This window comes from Artemia sp. Qi Xiang Cuo, chromosome 12 (assembly GCF_049724085.1).
Source record: "Artemia sp. Qi Xiang Cuo chromosome 12, ASM4972408v1, whole genome shotgun sequence".
In the NCBI taxonomy this organism is placed as follows: Eukaryota; Metazoa; Arthropoda; class Branchiopoda; order Anostraca; family Artemiidae; genus Artemia; species Artemia sp. Qi Xiang Cuo.
In genome coordinates, this window is record NC_142805.1 from 7,415,145 (window position 1) to 7,434,571 (window position 19,427).

The following is a 19,427-nucleotide window of genomic DNA, read 5'->3' on the forward strand; positions in this document are numbered from 1 at the left end:
ACCTTTTAAGAGCTATTTGTGTTAAAAAAGGATTATATTTCGGAATCAATTAGAGACTAAATATATTTCGTCATTGACATCTGACTAGTGTACAATAATTCAATTTTAAGCTGGATTAACTTAGGAATATATGATAATATTGAGAATGCAGACAAATATAGACTTTAAAGCTGCTTTTAATGATAGCATATGAAATCTTGATGGACTTTTTTTTTTTTTACCTGGATAATGGATTAATTTCGGCTATGTTTTGAACCAAGATTGTTTGGGGCTGAGCTAAGCAAAGTGATTATGTTTTCGCATTCAGCAATTCTTAGTTTTATCCAATCAAACATTCCATCGGGTACTGATGATGAAGTTATTATTAATCATACAGTGCAGTTTTTTCCTGAAAATATTCTCAAAGATGCTAAGGTTGATTTATGGGCATAAATATATCCTAGTAATAAAACAGCACCAAGGAGACAAGGTGATAATGCCTCCGCTTGGCATGTGAAAGATATGATTGATTTGCTTCGGAAGTGTGAAAATGAGGAGCTAAGAGTGCCAACATATGTAATTATTTCACCAACCGAAGTGCCTGTAATTCCTGCTTTTGTTTATTATAAAATTGCACCCAAAATTTTTGCTGTGGGTAGTACCCTAAACTTCATTAAAGAAAAGGTAACAGTTTAGAACTTAAATTTTCCATCATTTCCCATTCCTTATGCAAGTACTCGTGCTGCAAGTACTGCCACCTTTATCATTTCAAAAACACATACTAAAATTGACAACCTTTCAAAACGGGATCATACTCTACATAAAATCCCTGGTCATCAAGATCTTCATAAGATAATGCCTTCTGGAAATAGTCTGCTTGTTCAGATTACTCAATCTGCAGCAAATATTTCCGGCAGTGTGGTTCCTAACGTATTGAATAGGTGTGACGTCATCATTCACGAAAAGAAATTTCATGGCATTGTTAAAGGGGTACCCGCTAATTATGAGGCGATAATTTTTAAGAAATGTGAAGGTGTCATCGATGCTGAACGTTTGGGAAAATCTATGGCTATGAAAATTACCTTTGCTGATGTCGTATCCTGGTGTAATTGTCTTCGATTCATGCGGAAGGCGTGTAATGAACCATTCCGGGTTTTTGAGTTTATGTGGTCGCCCCGTCGCTATGGTAATAGTCGGTCTACCAGCCACACGAAAGGCAAATTCAATAAACCAACAAATTTAAGTCACTGTTCCGGATCTTATGTATCATATCGTGATTCCCCCTGCATTTTTTATCCAAATGGAACTAATTGTGAGAGTGATCATGCATCGTATAGCCTAAAATGTCGTATTCTGCGTGATGCCCTGAGCAAACGTGTGATTCGGAAATGACTGTCGAATTGTCCGTCTCAATCTGCTCTTTTAATATCAATGGCACGAAAGATAAACGTGGCTCATTAAGTAAAAAAAATGAATGATTTTGACATTTTGTTCTTGCAAGAACATTTACTTCCCACCATCTTCGTTAAATCTCTACGAAGAAGTAGCCACCATACTGTCTTTACCATCAATGCCTGAAAAACAAAAGGCAGACCTTCCGAGGGCCTTGCATGTGTTATCAAACGATTAGCTACTCCTTTGTCGCCTATCTTATTCCATTTCTCTGATAACATTATGGCAATACCAATTGGTCACCTTGTATTTATAAATGTATATCTTCCCTGCAACCAGAAACGTCTAGCTTCACTTACTAAGTTTTCTAATGCCTGCTCATCCCTTAAAACTCTGTTATGCGATATTGAAAAGCATGGGTATCGTTGGCTATTGATGGGTGACTTCAATTGTGATGTTCATAGCTCCTCTACTCGTGCCAACTTAGTCTTAGATTCGTTGCCTATTGGTTACCGCATAGTACCCAAAGCTCTTATTTACAGTTATATTCATAATAGTGTTACTGTGACCAATATTGATCATTGTATTTGCTCTGCCGATGTTCCCTGTTCTGTCATTAATGTTGACGAAGACGAACGTGATTTTGACCAACTTCCCCTTTCCCTTACCGTGACAATAATTGTTGCTCCATCTAATCATACCTGTGCTGCTAATAAAAAATGGTGTATGAAACGAGAGTGGAGCAAAGTCAATTGGTCTCTATATATTTCTACCCTAAGAGCTCTCTTGTCCTGCGTCAATATCCCTTTTAATCTACTGTGCACGAGTGTTTTTTCGCCACAAGCCAGAGTACAACTGAATTTTTTTTATCTTCACGTCGTCAAGTGCATGAAACAAACTGAGAATGTGGCTGTTCCCCTTGTATTGGTTAAACTCAAACTTGAAGTCCGATTTGAAACAAAGACCCGGGTGTTAAAGCCGTCAAAAATTGGGGTAAATTCTGGTTTCGCATCTGGATTGTGTGTGGGTGGCACTTGCAAGGCCAAGTGGTTGATATAAAGAGTAAGACAGAAGCGGAACTTAAACGGTGTCTTCGTTTGGTTTGATATAATGGTGCTGAGTTCACTAACAGTAAATTACAATGAAAAGAAGTTAATAAGACATCTAAACTTGATTCATTAGGGACTAATGATGTTATCCCAGATTCGTCATGGCCTGGGCATTGTAAAAGTATTTTTTGTAAGATTGAGTATAGTGTTCATTATCATTTTCAGTGCTTCATTTCTAAATTTTTGCCACCTAAAGTTTTGCAACGTCATGTTATTCCCGTCTCAACTAAAAGTATTGTTAATTGTATGCTTAAACTTAAGTCTAAATCAAGTGATCTTGATGGGATTAGCGCTCACCATTTACGTTGTGATTGTCAGGCACTAGTCGCTCAGCTCCAGTTACTTTTTCAGTTCTGTTTATCTTTGTCAATGGTACCTGATTCCTTCCTTTACGGAACGGTCTCTTCGATTCTTAAACGTGGTAGAGACCCTTTTTATTGCAGTTGATACAGGCCTATCCCTGTTACTTGCAATACTATTAAGGTTTTTGCACTTCTTTTGTTCCTATATATCAGTGAAAAAACTGCAGAAGACTCAACCCAATTTGGATTCCAACCTCGTATTGGGCTTCAACATGCGCATAAGGTTTTACCTTCAACTCTTTATGATGCCCAGTCTAAAGGTTATGAATTACATATTTGCGCTTTGGATTTATCTGTAGCCTTCGATAGTATTTGCCATGCACAAATGTGGCACTCTTTGTCAGAGTTTTGAGTGAACCCTTTTGTCATAAATGTACTTAAATTTTGGTATAGTAATTCGTTTCTTCGTTTTAAATCTGGTACAGGGTACTGCGGTAATATACCAGTTCAATTTAGAGTACGACAGTGTGGGGTGCTATCGCCTTACCTATTTAATGCTTGCATTCAAAATGTGTTGTTAGGAATCGCTCCTTCTTATTTTAATAATTCATTTGATGTATCTTATATTGCTTATGCTAAAAATCAGATAGTTTCAAGCTAAAGTAAGTCTATTTTTGTATTATCTGTGCAACGTATTTCTATGATGTTTCGGGATGTTGGTCTGTTTATGAATGTTGATAAATGCGAATATTTAGTTTTCAATCCCAAATCATCTGCTCATAATTTGTCCTGTGGATCCTCAGTAATTCGAAATGCTGCGAGTTTACGGTGGTTAGGAATTAGTATTTGTTGTACATTCACTTTTTTGCGACTTCAAGTTTTGAGAGATGTAAAAGAAAAGTTGAAGATCGGATATGCGAAAATTATACCTAACCGTGGAAAATATTCACGCCGAGCTTTAGCTAAAATGTATTCCACGTATTGTGACCATTCTGTCTTGTTTTTAAGTGGAATGTATTTGTTATTGAATAAGAATGATTTGCGCCAGATTTGTATCGCTTATTTTAGATATTGCAAATTTTCATTGTACCGTGAGTTTTTTATCAAACAGTTCGTGGTAACGAACTGTAACTAAGGAGCGACCCGGCTCAATGGTAACCGAAACTCTAGAAAACGGATAGATACATCAATAGATACATCAATAGAATCAGATTTCAATGCTGATTTCAAATATATATTTTTCATCAAGTTTAGTGCTACCCATCAAAGTTACCCCATCAAGTTACGTGCCTGAGAAAATTTGGCTGATTTTCAAAAAAAAGCGGGAAAGACCCCCTAAAAGCTGTAGAACCTTAATGAAAATCACACCATTATATTCAGCGTATTAGAGAACCCTACTGTAGATATTTCAAGCACCTATCTACAAAAACGTGGAATTTTGCATTTTTTTTTGCCAGAAGAAAGATCACGGATGCGTGTTTATTTGTTTTATTGTTTTTTATTTCCCGAGGGGTTACCGTATCGACCCAGTGGTCCTAGAATATCGTGGGAGGGCTCATTGGAACGGAAATTAAAAGTTCTAGTGCCCTTTTTAAGTGACCAAAAAAAAATGGAGGGCAACTAGGCCCCCTCCCACGCTTATTTTTTTCCCAAAGTCACACGATCATAATTTTGAGATAGCCATTTTGTTCAGCATGGTCGAAAATATGATAAATATGTCTTTTAAGATGATTTAATCTCCCGAAGTCCCCAGGGGGAGGGCTAAAAGTTATGAACTTTACCAAATTTAAACATATTGTATTGGTTATTGGTATTTATACAGATGTTTTCAGGTGGTTTTTTTTGTGTTAGGGGTGGGGATGGGTGGGTCGGGGGTTATGTTGGAGGATCTCTTCATGAAGGAAGTTTTCATGGGGGAAGGGAAATTGCCATGAAGGGGGCGCCGGACTTGCCAGCATTATTTATTGGTTATTGGGAAGTATAGGCTACAGACATTTTCAGGAAGGATTTTTTTCTGGAGGGGGTGGGCTAGAGGAGGGGGTTACTCTGGAGAATCTTTCCGTGGAGGATGTTTTTTTGGGGTAAGGGACATTTCTATGAAGGGGGCGCCGGATTTCCAAGCATTATTTAAAAGACGATCAGAAATTAAATTAAAAAAAAACAAGTTTTTTCAACTGAAAGTAAGAAGCAACATTAGAACTTAAAACCAACAGAAATTATTACGTATGTGAGGGGGGTGGCCCCCGATTCAATAACCCTCGCTTTGAGCTACAGTTTTTTTTTGTGCTTTCAAAATATATATATAGTATAATTAAAAGGCATGTGTTTTTCTGGGGTTTGTGAAGAGCGTGGTATTGACTAAGGGGAGAACCCCCTCATATACGTAATAACAATTACATATTAAAAAAAAACAAGCGATGCGGCTCAATAGTAATCGAAACTTTTAAACACGGAGTTTTGATGTCAATAAATGTATTAAAAGAATGGGTTTATAATGCTGATTCTAAATATATGAATTTTATTAAGTTTAGTATTACTCATCAAAGGCTACGAGCCTGAGAAAATTTACCCGATTTTTTAAAGAGGGGGAAACATCCCCTACAAGTGAAATAATTTTAATGAAAATCACACCGTCAGATTCAGCGTATCAGAAAACCCTATTACATAGGTTTCAAGCTCATATCTGCAAAAATCTGAAATTTTGTATTTTTTGCCAGAAGAAAAATATACGAATATAGAAGTTAGTTACGTAAGTTAATTTGTAAATTACGTCATAACCAAATTCAGAGACATCCATATAGCAAAATAAAAGTAAAATTTTTATGCAAATTTTGTTTACTTATTCAATGACGGTGAGCCAAAATAAAACCTGCATTAACTAAAAAACGATCAGAAATTAAATAAATAAAAAATTTTTAAACTGAAAGTAAGGAGCGACATTAAAACTTAAAACGAACAGACATTATTCCGTATATGAAAGGGGCTGTCCCCTCCTCAACGCTTCGCTCTTTACGCTAAAGCTTGATTTTGTCTCACAACTTCATCTCTTAAAACAATAAAAAAACTTTAGCGTAAAGAGCGAAACGTTGAGGAGGGGACAGCCCCTTTCATATACGGAATAATTTCTGTTCGTTTTAAGTTTTAATGTCGCTCCTTACTTTCAGTTTAAAAAACTTGTTTTTTTTTATTTAATTTGTCATAACGTCAACAACACCGCAACCAAAAAAAGAAGATAATGTCACAAGGCTAACCAATTCTTACTAATAACAGTGGTTTTACGCCCCCTCCCTCTGGCTTTTCTGGCTAAGTGGACGCGCGCTGGGCTGAGAATTCGAGAATTCGGGTTCGATCCCTGGTGTGGTCAGTTTCTTGGTTTGGGACGCGGGTCAGTGGTGTGACCCTGTAAGCTTAGCCAGAGTCAACCCAGCTGTAAATGGGTACCTGAAGATATCTGGGGAAGGTAAACAGGAAGGGTTTGCGAAAGCATAGGTTGGCTGGCCCCCAGCCCCCCATTGCACTTCCTGGCTGAAGGGCCACGAAACGGAGATCAGCACCGCCGGTTTGGACCATAAGGGTATAGTGCCGCATCCTTTACCTTTTTTACCTTTACCCTCCCTCTCAGAACCTCGAATCTGCTTCTAGTGTCATTTGCCTTTTATTGAAAGTGACATTTATTTTGAACAGTTGAGTTTCACTTGTAAAAAAAAGATTACAAAAATTAAATAATAAATCACCATAATTAACATTGCTGACCATCTAATGGTATAAACTATGCAAGTATTTCCTTCTCTCTTTTCATTTCTATTTTCCTATTTTTAATTGTCAGTACTGTATATTTCTGAATCTGTTTACTATCCCTGAAAAGCTGCTACTTTGTTGCTTCTGTAGTAGACTACACGGGACTGTTGTCCCGTGTTTTTCTTACAAGTAAGTAAGAATTATTCCAGCACACAGGAAGGAGAGAGGGAACTTGCGAAAATTTTCAAAATCTGTGGCTGCTTAAAAGGACCTCATACCTGAAAAATTGGGAAAAGAATCTAAAAATTCAGTCGTTTCGGATATTTTCAACTCGACTTTCTCACATTCGATTAAAGATGTAGCTGGTCCGTATTATAATTAGAAAATTACGGGTAGATTTTGGGCCAGTCCTTAGCCTCGGAATCGCGAGATTCCGAGATTTGACATTTACAATATTTAATCAATTGTCTTATTCCGAAGTTGTGTATTTTCTAAGACATTACAATAAACGCGTACAATACGGATCGGACAATAGGCTGTGAAGTTGCTGAATCGCGTCAACATGTTCTCAGTGGATGATAAATTACTCGATCTTAATAACTCAATAAGAAATGTCTTTTCACATTTCCGATTTCCTGTTTTTATTTATTTTTAATACTCATTATGTCTGATTTTCTGTCTTCATTATTGTCTTTATATATAAGTTTTGTTCTGTGCTTATATGTATTTTATATTGTACACTTGTATACTGTCTCCCACTATCATTTATTTCTTAAGTTTTAATGTCTTTCATGATCTATTATTTTACTTCTAGACAGTGGTGTCGATGACGGGGGGTTGTGCATCTGCCTCTTGCCCCTAAGATTTTCTACTCTCTCCGCTAGGTTTGAAAAATGCCTTTTTTTTGGGTATTTTTATTGTTAAATGGAAAAATTAAAAACCAAAAATATTACCGCTCCTAGTAGATTTTTAAAAATACATTTTCGTCCTCCATCCATATATTTCCATGAAGTGAAACCACTCTTCAACTAACTTTGATGATGTACTATTTTAATTCTAAGCAGTGCTGTCAATCAGGGGGGAGGGCTTTGTATCCCCAACCAAAATTTTTTTTGCCTCTTCCTATAAATTTGAACTATACCTTTTTTTTTGGTATTTCCATTAGAAAGTGTTTTTCTTGGATACTTTCATGGAAAAAATTAAAACTTCTTCAAAATCCCCCCCCCCCCCCCTCATAGATCTTGAAAAGTGCATTTTCGTCCTCAACTCCTAAATTTCTGTGAATTGACACCACTGTTTCTAAATCACCTTTCTAAAAACTACTTTCTTCTGTTTAATTACTTACTGAAACATCTGTTACCTTTCCTTTTTCTCACCCATAGTCTTCTTCTTTATTACTTCTTCGTATAGTTCTAATCTAATATCCCCGGGAAGTCACTATATTATTGTTTTTTAGTATTTTGTATTACCGCCGCGTTTTTTTCTCATGAATACGATAGTCTTACCTTTATATATGGTTTTCTCACTCGTATTTATTTCCTTAGGAATTATTAAACGTCTGTGGGAATAGTTTTTCATGGAATCCTGGCGTAATAAATCATTCCGAATGTAGGAAGTGGGATTTCAAGGCTTTTCTAGAAATGATACTGAATTAAGGGAAACAATTCTTTGAAAATTCCTTTCTCTACCCCAATCCATAGGATTAGAGCTTTGGGTCACAATTAGAATAAGGAGATGTAGATGAAGCTTTGTGTGCCTATTTGAAATCAAATTCCACTTTTTGCAGCATTTTGAACTTTTAAACTTTTTGTGTACTATTTGAATAGGCTAGCTTATTTAAAAAAAGATATTAGAAAATTTTCTTTGGGGGGGGGGAGGAGGTCCTAAACCTAAAAAAATGTTCTCTAGGTTTGAATTTATGACCTTTGCTTCGAGTTATTGGACGGGGGGTGGGTCCCACTCTTATGTAGAGCCATAATCACAATCTCACAATCTGTTTTTTTTTTCGAAATCACGCATGAAACAATTCTTTGGAATTTCTTTTTGAATCTCTCGAGAGATTACAATTGTAATCCTCGGGATTACAAAATAGGTTTGTAACTCGGAAAAGTGAGATAAAAATAGATAACTTTTTTTTTTCTTTTTTAAAAATCTAGGGTAATCATACCCAATAGAACTGATGGATCCAAGGGGCTGGGGGGACTCTGCTCCCCTCCCCCAAGATTTTTTCTGGCGCCCCCCGTCCTTGTTTTTTCCTGTTTTTTAATCTTTTAAATAAATGTGCAAATTAAGTCAATTATTGGCGCCCTTGTTACATTAGCACCCCCAAGATTTTGGTTATTCGCGCCCTTGTCACATTAGCCCCCTCCCCCCCCCCCCCCCCAAGATTTTGTTCTAGATCCGCCCCTGCTCAATAGCATGTTTTAAGCTGATTAATCTTGCGATATCATAGAAAGAATTCTTTTCACTCTTTTCACTTCTTCTTCTTTACTTGCTTTCTTCAGTTTTCACACGATTCTTAAGTTTTTGTTTTTTAGTATTTCATTATTTAAACGTTCAAATAAAAATCTCAAACTAAGAATTCATGTTTAAAACCTTTCTTCTACTAAAACTATTTATATTTAATTTCGAAATTTAGAAACTATATATATATATTGTATATTTAATTTGAATTATAGGCTTTAACTCAATTTCATTGATTTTACCCAGTTCAAATAGAAAACATCTAGCTAGGTAATCCGTGTGGAATTATCAAAAAGGTTTGTATAAAACCTTCTATTTTTTGAGAACCGGGTGCTGGTGCACAGGCGGTGCTGTTTGTGAGAGAATAAAAATAGTTAGCAGAGAGCTTCTTTAAAACCATCAACCAAGTTCACACGTGTGATATACATTTCAAGCCAAATTACTTGACGTATGCTAGAAACAGGAGTCTTTTACCAACCAGGGGGTAATTTACTCCTTATGTATCCATATCTCTTTCTTTGAGCAGGTATTTCCTTATTACCTAGTTTTTCTAATTCCTAACATTTTGCTTATTTTCCTGTAGAGAGCGTAAAAATTTACCCATGCCATTTAAACATTTGCCTCTCAATTACTTGGACTATCCGTCTTGGCTTAATCTATAATTAGCCATGTCTTTTTGCCTACTACAAAATACTTGATTTTCCCTTTCCGTTTTTCACTATTATTTTCAATCTTTACAGTTAGGGATGGATACAGAATTTGTGTTTGGGGGGAAAGGCATCAACGAAACTGGTTTCCCTACTGGTATTATTGCCCTTCTGCCCCTTGTGTCCCCGGATCAGCCCGTGTCCAGTGTCATATTGTTTTTACCTTAGAATACTGTTCCTATGCCGAGCTAGCTATACTCTTATGCCTAGAGCTGGCCTGGTACGTGTTTATGCATCGAAGTTTAGCCAAAGTATAGCCAAGCAGAAAGTTTAGGAAGTTTAGCCAAGCAGCACTTACAACGCTGCTCATGATTCCCGTTTTTTAGCGCAGATGAATTACACGGACACTGCACAATTTTGAATCCGAGACACCAAGTTCCAGACCCTGGAACTGTAGTTTTGGCTGCAATTTGTGTTAGCCAAACATTTAATCCCCTCTATGGCTCAATATCGTATGATTCGTCTTTGATCTCATTATCCCCCTCTTGTTTTGTTTTCAAGAGCTTGATTTATATGACCAAACCGTCAAAATTCAGATAAACCATAATCTTTGAGATTATGTTTCTCATAATCTCAAAGATTATGAGAAACAGATGTGTTTGGAACTAAAGTGGATTCTGGAGATGAGTCAATTCAATACATCTTTTCCAAGTCATCAAAGTCCTGGTATAAGCATCTCCAAGTAAAAGCACAAACTTAATTGTAAAACTGAAATAAAAACAGTAGTTGTATTTAATTTATGGATAAAGTTTCAAAGGTCTTGGTGTCCAAAATAAACTATATTTAATTAGGTGTTTATTTGATCTGGTAAAATAATGTGATATTATTCTACCCAGTATGTCATTTTGTTTTTTTTAGGTGGATATCTAGATTTTGTACTTTTTTTGTATTTAGTATATTAGCAGGTTTAGTATATTGCATTTTTTTTGTTGGTGTTTTGTTCGCAGAAAAATTATTTCCTGACCATGCCGCCTTACGGGGGAGACTTTGTTAAAATTGATTGTTTATGTTATGAATTTATTGTTATTAATCTATATTATTGCATTATTATGAAGTGGAAATAAAATCGTATCTTTTCTTCTATACCAGAGGATGTAGACTAGGGTGGTCACAAAAAATCAATGTTGGAATTTTTTTGAGGGGACCCCCCTAAAAGCTGCCAATTGGCTAAGAATTGAGATTGGTGAAGTTTAAGCTCAATCGGATAAGGTTAACCCGTGCCTCATCAAGGTTGAATTTTTAACTTTTTATAAAAATGGATTTTTTTTAAATAAAATACCTAACAATATTGCAAGATTTAATTACATCTGCTGTCCAAATTTTGCCTAATTTATTTTCTCAATTGGTACATAAAAAAGAGTGTTGTTAAAACTGTTTTCAAAGTAAATACAGCAACAATCCAAATTGAAAATGATGGATTGAGGAGATAAGAAAAGGAAAAAGGTATAGAGAACAAGAAGAAATAATGTTCAAAATTTTATTATTTAAAATATGAAAAAGAAAGCATTATAAAAGAAAGAAGTACAATTAATTATCAGATTAAGGTGGTAATGGCTGAGATAACGTGGCTTTTGAATAGTCAGGAAATATTTTTCGACATTCCGATACAACTTGTAACAGAAACTGACGTTGTTCTTCGTCTTTTGTCAAATAGGAATTGAAGTCTTGGATTAATTTTACCCCTCTTTCAGCTGCGTCATTGACAACCTTAAAACCGTTCACTATTTTTTTTGCTTTTAAGTAATGTGCATTTTCACACCATATATTAGGATCCGTATTTAAAAATTCTGTATCAATTTCAAATCTTTTGAAAAAATTTAGAGTTCGATGAGAAACAAAAAAATCAATATCTTTGTCCAATAAATTATCCACTTGATGGAGACTGAGTTTTGCTTTCACATCCCTATTATCACATGTTTTTTTCTTCAATTGGAATTAATTGTAGACTTTTTACAGCCATGCTTGTTTTCACACTTTTATCTACATTTTCATTGAAGAAATAAAATGCGACTTGCTCAGAATTGAGGTACCACAAAGGATTTATCATTTTAGACAGTGCCTTGTCTGCAAGTTTTTTATCGATTTCTCTATATTTTACAAGAGATTTTAAAAATTTTAGGTCTTGGTCGGGGGCCAAAGTGGGCTTGGGGGCGTTGAACCACGCTTTTACATAAATGCTTATTAAAAATAAACAAATGTCAGTGATAGTTTTTTCTTCTAAATTTGTTAATGTAAATTTATCCCAGAAAAGATATATTTTGATGCAGTAAATGGCCTTTGCCATCAATCTTATATTATGACTGGCACCAGGTACTTTGAAAAAAGTGTCTTTTGGGGGAGTACGTCCTAAAACAATTAACGAAAGTTGAATAAATTCTTTGTAATAATCCCTTATGATTAGGGGGGCACCAGCGAAACTCAGGTTCTCCGATGGTATTTGTCGCCCCTCTGGCACTATAATAAGTGCAAATGTTGACCCTCTGGAAGGAGGGCATGTGCCCCATCCCCTGGATCCGCCCATGGGTAGTACATTTTTTCAGGCCCTGAAGAGTAATTCGAATTTTTTTCTACTATTGATGATAGTAAGAAAATTATTTTTTTTATTAATTTAACCAAGGTTGTAATCTTTAAAGTTTAAATCACTCATTAATGTATCAGAATAAGCCATTTTGCCCAATATCTTATCGGTATTGAAGTAGCGAAGCTCAATAGATATCGTAATGAATAATTCTTCGTCTGGAGACACACACAGTGACATTTCCAGGCTCTTCTTGGAATGATACACTTCAGGGAAAAAGATCTTAGAACATTTCCCTGTCTCAATCTTGGGGATTAGAATAGGCGTGTAATTTTAAGTATTGGATGTAGATAAAGCTGTAATAGGCACGTATAAAGATTAAGTAAGGATTAATACGAAGATGAAATTGATGGTAATCGTTCGTGAAAAGTTTTGTAAATTTTTTCTAAAGCCTTACTAAAATATGTTGAATAAACAAAATTCGGTCATTTCACGAAATGGCTGCTGGGGATTCACAAATAATTCAATATGGTTCAATTCTTTGTTATTCGTAATTTTTAAACGTAAGCATCTAGAAGCTAAAAAGTTAGATCAAGTTTTGTTTCAAAACAATTTTTACAAGCAAAACTGTCGAACGTACATGTTACGTCAAAAATGGCGCTATCATAACAATGGTACATCTTGATAGGTGTTTGGTTTACTAGTATATTGAGGATGAATAATGTTTGATGATTTTAGCATTTTAATTAGTACGCTAAGAAAAAATTTTGACCTGGAACCGTCCGAAAAGAATTTTTTGTGGGAGATTTTCAACTAGAATGAAATTGTATGAGAGGAATCTTCCTGGTTGGGAGGGGGGGGGGGGTTATTTTACGTGAGAATTACTTTCCATGGAGGGATTGTCCATTGAGAGAAGAAATTTTCCATGGAGTGGGGGCCGAATTTCCCCTCATTATTTAAAAACAATCAGAAATTAAATAAAAAAACAATTTTTTCAACTGAAAGTAAAGAGCGACATTAAAACTTAAAAAGAACAGAAATTATTACTTATATGAGGGGGGCTGGCCTCTCCTGAATACCTCGCTATTTATGCTAAAAACAAAAAAATTAGCGTGAAGAACGAGGTTTTGGGGAGAGGCCAGCCCCCCTCATATAAACAAAAATTTCTGTTCGTTTTAAGTTTTAATGTTTAAGTTTGTCCTTACTTTCAGTTGAAAAAATTTTTCTTTTTTTTAAATTTAATTATCATATTAAGGATGTTAGGGATAAAGTATATCACTGCGAAAACATATTTCCTAAAGATTTGGTAGTTTTACACAAACGTTTTGGGTATTTTGGGATGATCGTCCAAGAATATGTGCCTGGTATGTCGCAGCCCATTTGTTTCTGCAGATTTCCTGAAATATTTTGGTATCAGTTGGTTTTGATACAGCCCTTGGTTAATCAATAACATTTTTTCATAGAAAAGGGGTTTTTATTAGATAAACAAATGTACAGCAAACCCAAAGTTTATAAACTTGTATGGTTAAATATCATCCTTTACAAAAACCTACTTAGTCACTACCAGCCATCCTTATCCCCCCCCTTCAAAAAAAAAATAAAAACAAAATAATCGAATATATAATAAATATTGATGACCTAGCGGGATGCCGAAGACACAAAACTATTCGTCTACTTAATCTTCTCCCCCGTTGGGAGGATACCGTGTGATTCAAGGTTGTTTTGCTCGTATGACAATTTATGCATCTAGCGAATGGAAAGGTACATTTTTTTTTCTTCCTTCACTTAACTTTAGTCTCAATGGGATTCACTTTTATTCACAAGGTGATAACATTGTGAATAAAATGTGATACAATGTGATAACATCTTTAATTCTTGACCTAACGTCAAGAATTAACGGACAACATTAACTTTTTTGGCCCATATTGTCGTTTTGCAGCATGAAATGGCTGAAAACCGTATTTGCGACCGATATCTTTTTTTTCAATAGAAAGACAGTGGCAAGGGGAAATGAGGAGTATAATAAATGTAAAATTTAACCGTATTGTACTCGTATACAGATAGAGGGTTTTTGAACACTAGCCCCTTTGAAATTTCGATATTTCTACGATTTTTCCTATGTTTTGATATGTCTCCTGTATAATTACAGGAAACGCATCTAATTTAGATTTGTAAGGCTAACGCTGGCAAATCAAATCAAACTTATTCAATCTAAATTGTATTATCAATGTAAACTGTAAACTTATTCAGTCTAAATTGTATACAATCTATATTGTAGTCTATTTTATCTCAATCTAAATTGTATTTAATTTACAGGTGCCTCAATCCTGTTTTGAATGGGGCTACAATACTTAGCTCTGGGAAAGAGCTTTTCCTTGAAACGCTTGAAAATCGCCAGGAAATACGACAAAAACGGCGATTATTCTCTACTGAAAGCGATATAATTGCAGCAATCCGAATTGTGGCTGAATGGCTTCAGTCGACATCGAATCTCTCTAAAGGTGAATTACTGCAAGAGATGGCGCTTGACGTTGCTTCATTGGAATTCATTTTTGGCGTTTCAAATTTGATGAAGGAGCACCTCATAGAGGCCAACTTAGTATATTCGTTTGAAGAAGTGGATGGCCCGCATCTGAATGTGAACAGTAACAGTGAAGAAATAGTTCTTGCTGCGTTTTTGTGTGGTTTCGAGAAGAATTTAGTTCGTGTCAAACATGGCATCCCTGAAAAAGGCCAGATTAAAAGAGATATGAAGATATATACTTCTTCGAAAGGACGTGTATTTCCAACATCAGATTTTGTTAGCGAGAAACCCAGCAGTGACTTGCTGTTCTATTTAGGTGCCCTTGACCAGCCACATGGAAAAACAATTTTTGACGTCAATGAAATTTCACCAATGACCGCGCTTCTTTTCGGTGGAAATTTTTTTAAATTTGAAAAGGACGTGGGTTTTACGCTTCTGAAGATAAATGGATCTGAAGATGTCTCTCTACGACTAAGAAATGAGTGAGTATGGCTTATATTTATTTTTTGTTCTGGCTGTTATATATATATATATATATATATATATATATATATATATATATATATATATATATATATATATATATATATATATATATATATATATATATATATATATATATATATATATATATATAATATTTAAAAATAAAAACATTTTGCCAATTTTGGGCTAAATTTTTATTAAATAAATTAAAATGTTGATTCTAAAGCTATATGCTGATAATTATTCATGTCCGGAGGGGTGGAGGGCAGTTGACTTTCTTCAACCTTTTTCGGGTTCACCAAGGGTAACCTCGAAATATCAAATAAAGTTCTTTTGAAATTATATCTTATTAGGATGTTTTAAAACTATAGAAAAATTTGTTTGAAAAGTTTTTGTTACAAATTATTCCATAAAGGTATTTATAAAAATGAACTGTCAATTTTAGAAAATGAAAACTAAAAATTCCCCAGTGAAATGTTCCATGTTTGGGATTTCTGAACGAATTAAAGAGTGGTCGGTCTGACGGACAATAAAGTCATTCATTCATTCAATTAAGTAGGTTTTGCCTGGCAAATTCGAAAATATCCGATTTTTTATATTTCCAAAGGGGTAAAGGCCTTTCTCAGAGGTGTCTCGCGTTACAAAGATATTGTAAATTGTAAATATCCATTTAAATTACAGTTGTAATTTTCTGTACGTTTGAAGTGTTAGAAATTTTGTACATACTTTTTTTCAAGATAGATGACTGTTTTTTTCTAGGTTTATATAGTTTATAGAGATATATCCATGCAAAATTTCCCACATTTAGAATTTCCAAAGTTTTACTTCGCATATTTTGTTGGAAAAGGATCCAGTGAAAAGTCATAGGCATTCAAGTTTTGGATGAAATTAGTATAAGAATTTAGCTACAAGCCGCAAAGTTTGTTTGGTGTTTCTCTAATCAAAAAGTATTGTCAAAATCTTCTCCATGTCACCGTTCTCCCTTTCAAGACATCTATGGCAAAGAGTAGCCAATTGGAAACTGACAAATTATGAATCTTTGGGAACTAATATGGTTCCCAAGTCTCATACCATTTAAAACTACTGGCACTGCTGGACACACTTGTTGCATTGTAATTCCTGAGCAGATCTGATCTATGTGCAGCCTCACTCAGCAGAAACGAAAAAATCGAAAACAATCTGTATTTAATTTTGTTAAAATCAATGTTGTCATTAAAAATCTAAGAGTATTTGGATCTACCCTGATATTGTCAAAAAGTGGGGCATGCACTTTTTTTTTTAATAATTTAAACTTTTAAACTGTGGTCATATAATAATTGCCGTCCTGGCTAGGTGGACGGGCGTTGGGTTGAGAATTCTTTGTCCAAGGGGCACGAGTTTGATCCCTGGCGTGGCCAGTTATTTGGTTTGGGACAAGGGTCAGTGGTGTGGCTCTATAAGCTCAGCCAGAGTCGACCCAGCTCTAAATGGATACCTTGATAAATCTGGGGAAGGTTAGCAGGAAGGGTGTTCGAGCTGGCCCCCCATCCCCCATTGCACTTCCTAGCTGAAGGGCCAAGAAACGGAGATCAGCACCGCCGGTTTGGACCTTAAGGGTCTAGTGCCGTCATACTTACTTTTTTTTTACTTACATATAATAATTAATTATATACGGGTAACTGTCAAATTAGCACTCTGTCCGATGTAGGTTGCTCCAAGTACGAAAAACTGACAAAACAGGAATCGTTGATCCTTTGCCTTTGGTCTTATAGAAATGAAAAACTACCCCACTGACTTTGCAGTGCTACCCTGCAGAACTAGAAACATTCAAGACAAACTTTATGGTATTTGCTGAAATTTTAGATTAACAGTCAACATGTTTTTGAATTAAACTTTAAAATTTTTTAGAGTAGGAAAATTCCATTATTTTCGAAGAGTTTTGGGATGTTGGAGCATGCAGAGTATTGGCTAGCTAAAAATGTAATACAAATATATACAAATTGATGCGTTCTATTAATGCATTAATTAATTTATATTGTGCTGCTAATGCATATTTTAGCCCATTGGCATGAGCGGCCCTTATTGGGCCAATGTAAAATGATAAAAAGATTAAATAAAATAATACTGCTGATTTTTATGTTTAGGTTTAATGATAGCGCCAGACTGTGTTTTTTTCAGAGGTACAATTAGGTTTCCTCTTCTATCTCTTTCTCATATACTCTTTGTTCTGCATCAAACCGTTTACTGAATATGCTGTTCCATTTTTTGGAGGACACCAAAAACTTGTAAAGTTCAGCTGGAATGCCTTTAAAGTCCCGCTTCGAGGACAAGTGTCTCTTGCAATAATTTTGCAAAACCCCTCAGCTGCTCGAGATGTGTTTTGACGTGGCAGGCATGCTGGTATTTACTAGTATATTTATACCCTCCTTATGAAGAAATTTCCAGTATGATCCGTGTCAGAGTTGAGGTGACACGAGCTGTTTTTTTCTTTAACTTCCCTTGCATTGACTCTGCCCATGAGGAGGCTTGTAGGTTGGAATATTTGTCAAAAAGCTTTGATCCGATTATAAGCTTATGCTTTGACACGGTGATTATTGGTTGAATGTTTTTTTTTAAATAATCGTTCGGTGAAACTTGTCCGTACCAGCTATCCATCCGCCAGCATGTATTGAAGGCTGGTGTTCTCCGAGATGACATCATGAGTCCCATTTCTTTGAATGTACCAATGATATTGGAGACACCTTAGCACACTCTCGAACTGCGTTGCCGACGAAATAACAATTCATTTAGCCACGTTGAAAAATAAAGGTTTATTGATGGTACAATATCTTTTCAAGTGGATGACCTAGAGATTATGAAACAGTTTTATATCTGCAATATCCATTTTGAAGTGAAGCTACTGATTTGCTTATCAACCGATCGAAGAACTCCTGCCATCATCCTGACTTCATCTTGAAGATCGAACGCATTTTGAAAGTGGAAAAACTTCGATTAATGCTGCAGAATTCATGACTTGGGTATTTGTTAAGGCGCCAATCTGGATGCAACCTATTCTGTCAGATCTGTATCTATCGCATGAAAATACTGAAGAACGATCTTTTGCTCCACCTTGCCGTTTCCTTCAAGCTCGATCATCCCTCTGTATACGTAAATACTTTATAAGACTCCATTGCTGAGTCTGGTCGCTCTTTTTTCCTGGCAGTCCTGAGACTCACTGGACGCTGCTGTTGAGGATTTGTGACAAGGGTCCTAGAGAAGGCTTTGACATCTCGGAAGACCTCTTTCTACCTATACAGGTGAATTTTGACGGGTACTGAATGACAGTCTTCTACAAATTATCCGCTCATCTTCTGTGGGTTTCTCTCTTATTGCGCCACCATTTGTGAAGGTAGCAAGACAATAATAGGGGCACAAAACTTTGCTCTGTGTTTGAAGGAAACACAAATACCTAGGAAAGAATGTATGTGCTGCAGAGCCATTTGGAACCGCTAGCCAAAGGAGGGGGGGGGGTCACTTGTTTAAAACCATTATGTTAATTCCTTCAAGTAAGGTTCAACCGATGCATAAAACTTGTCATCGACTGGGTGAAGGACCTGTACAAATAAAGCTGATACTCTTGATGTGCCATACGCTTCAAATTAAAAATTTATTATATATGTAATTTTAAAACACAATCTTAACTTATGATGGGGATCAGATGATGATTAAGTGGGAAATTGGGAAATAAGTATATTGGAAAAGGAATTAGAACTAAGGATCATATAGCCTAGTATTGGTTATTGGGAAGTATATAGAAGTTATCAGGGGGATTTTTCTGGTAGTTTGAGGGAGGGATGGATTGGAGGTTACTTAGGAGGATCTTTCCATGGAGGAAGTTTTCATGGGGGAAGGGACATTGCTGTGAAGGGGGTACCAGATTTTTCTGCATTATTTAAAAAACCAATCATAAATTAATTTAGAAGAAAACAATTTTTTCAACTGAAAGTAAGGAGCAACATCAAAACTTAAAACGAACAGAAATTATTAGCCTACGTATATGATTAGCTTCGCCCCCCTAGTCATTACCTCGCTCTTTACGCTGAAGTTTTTTGGTACTTTCATCAGAGCTATTTATTCTAATTAATGAGGTCATTCTTAAAGAATTGGAACAAAATTTGAACTTTAGCGTAAAGAGCGAGGTATTGACTTGGGGGTGAACCCCCTAATATACGTAATAATAAAATTAATACG

At 35.5% G+C, this 19,427-nt stretch overlaps 1 protein-coding gene across 1 annotated transcript in view; it reads left to right on the forward strand.

Annotated features, from left to right (window-relative positions):
• Window positions 1-15,218, forward strand: part of LOC148945725 (ATP-dependent RNA helicase DHX30-like) — a 112,899-nt gene extending 97,681 nt beyond the window's left edge. The window contains exon 11 of the mRNA XM_089097495.1: window positions 14,525-15,218. Coding sequence (XP_088953621.1) covers window positions 14,525-15,218 — 694 coding nt within the window. The remainder of the gene's footprint in view (window positions 1-14,524) is intronic.
• The last annotated feature ends 4,209 nt before the right edge of the window (window positions 15,219-19,427 follow it).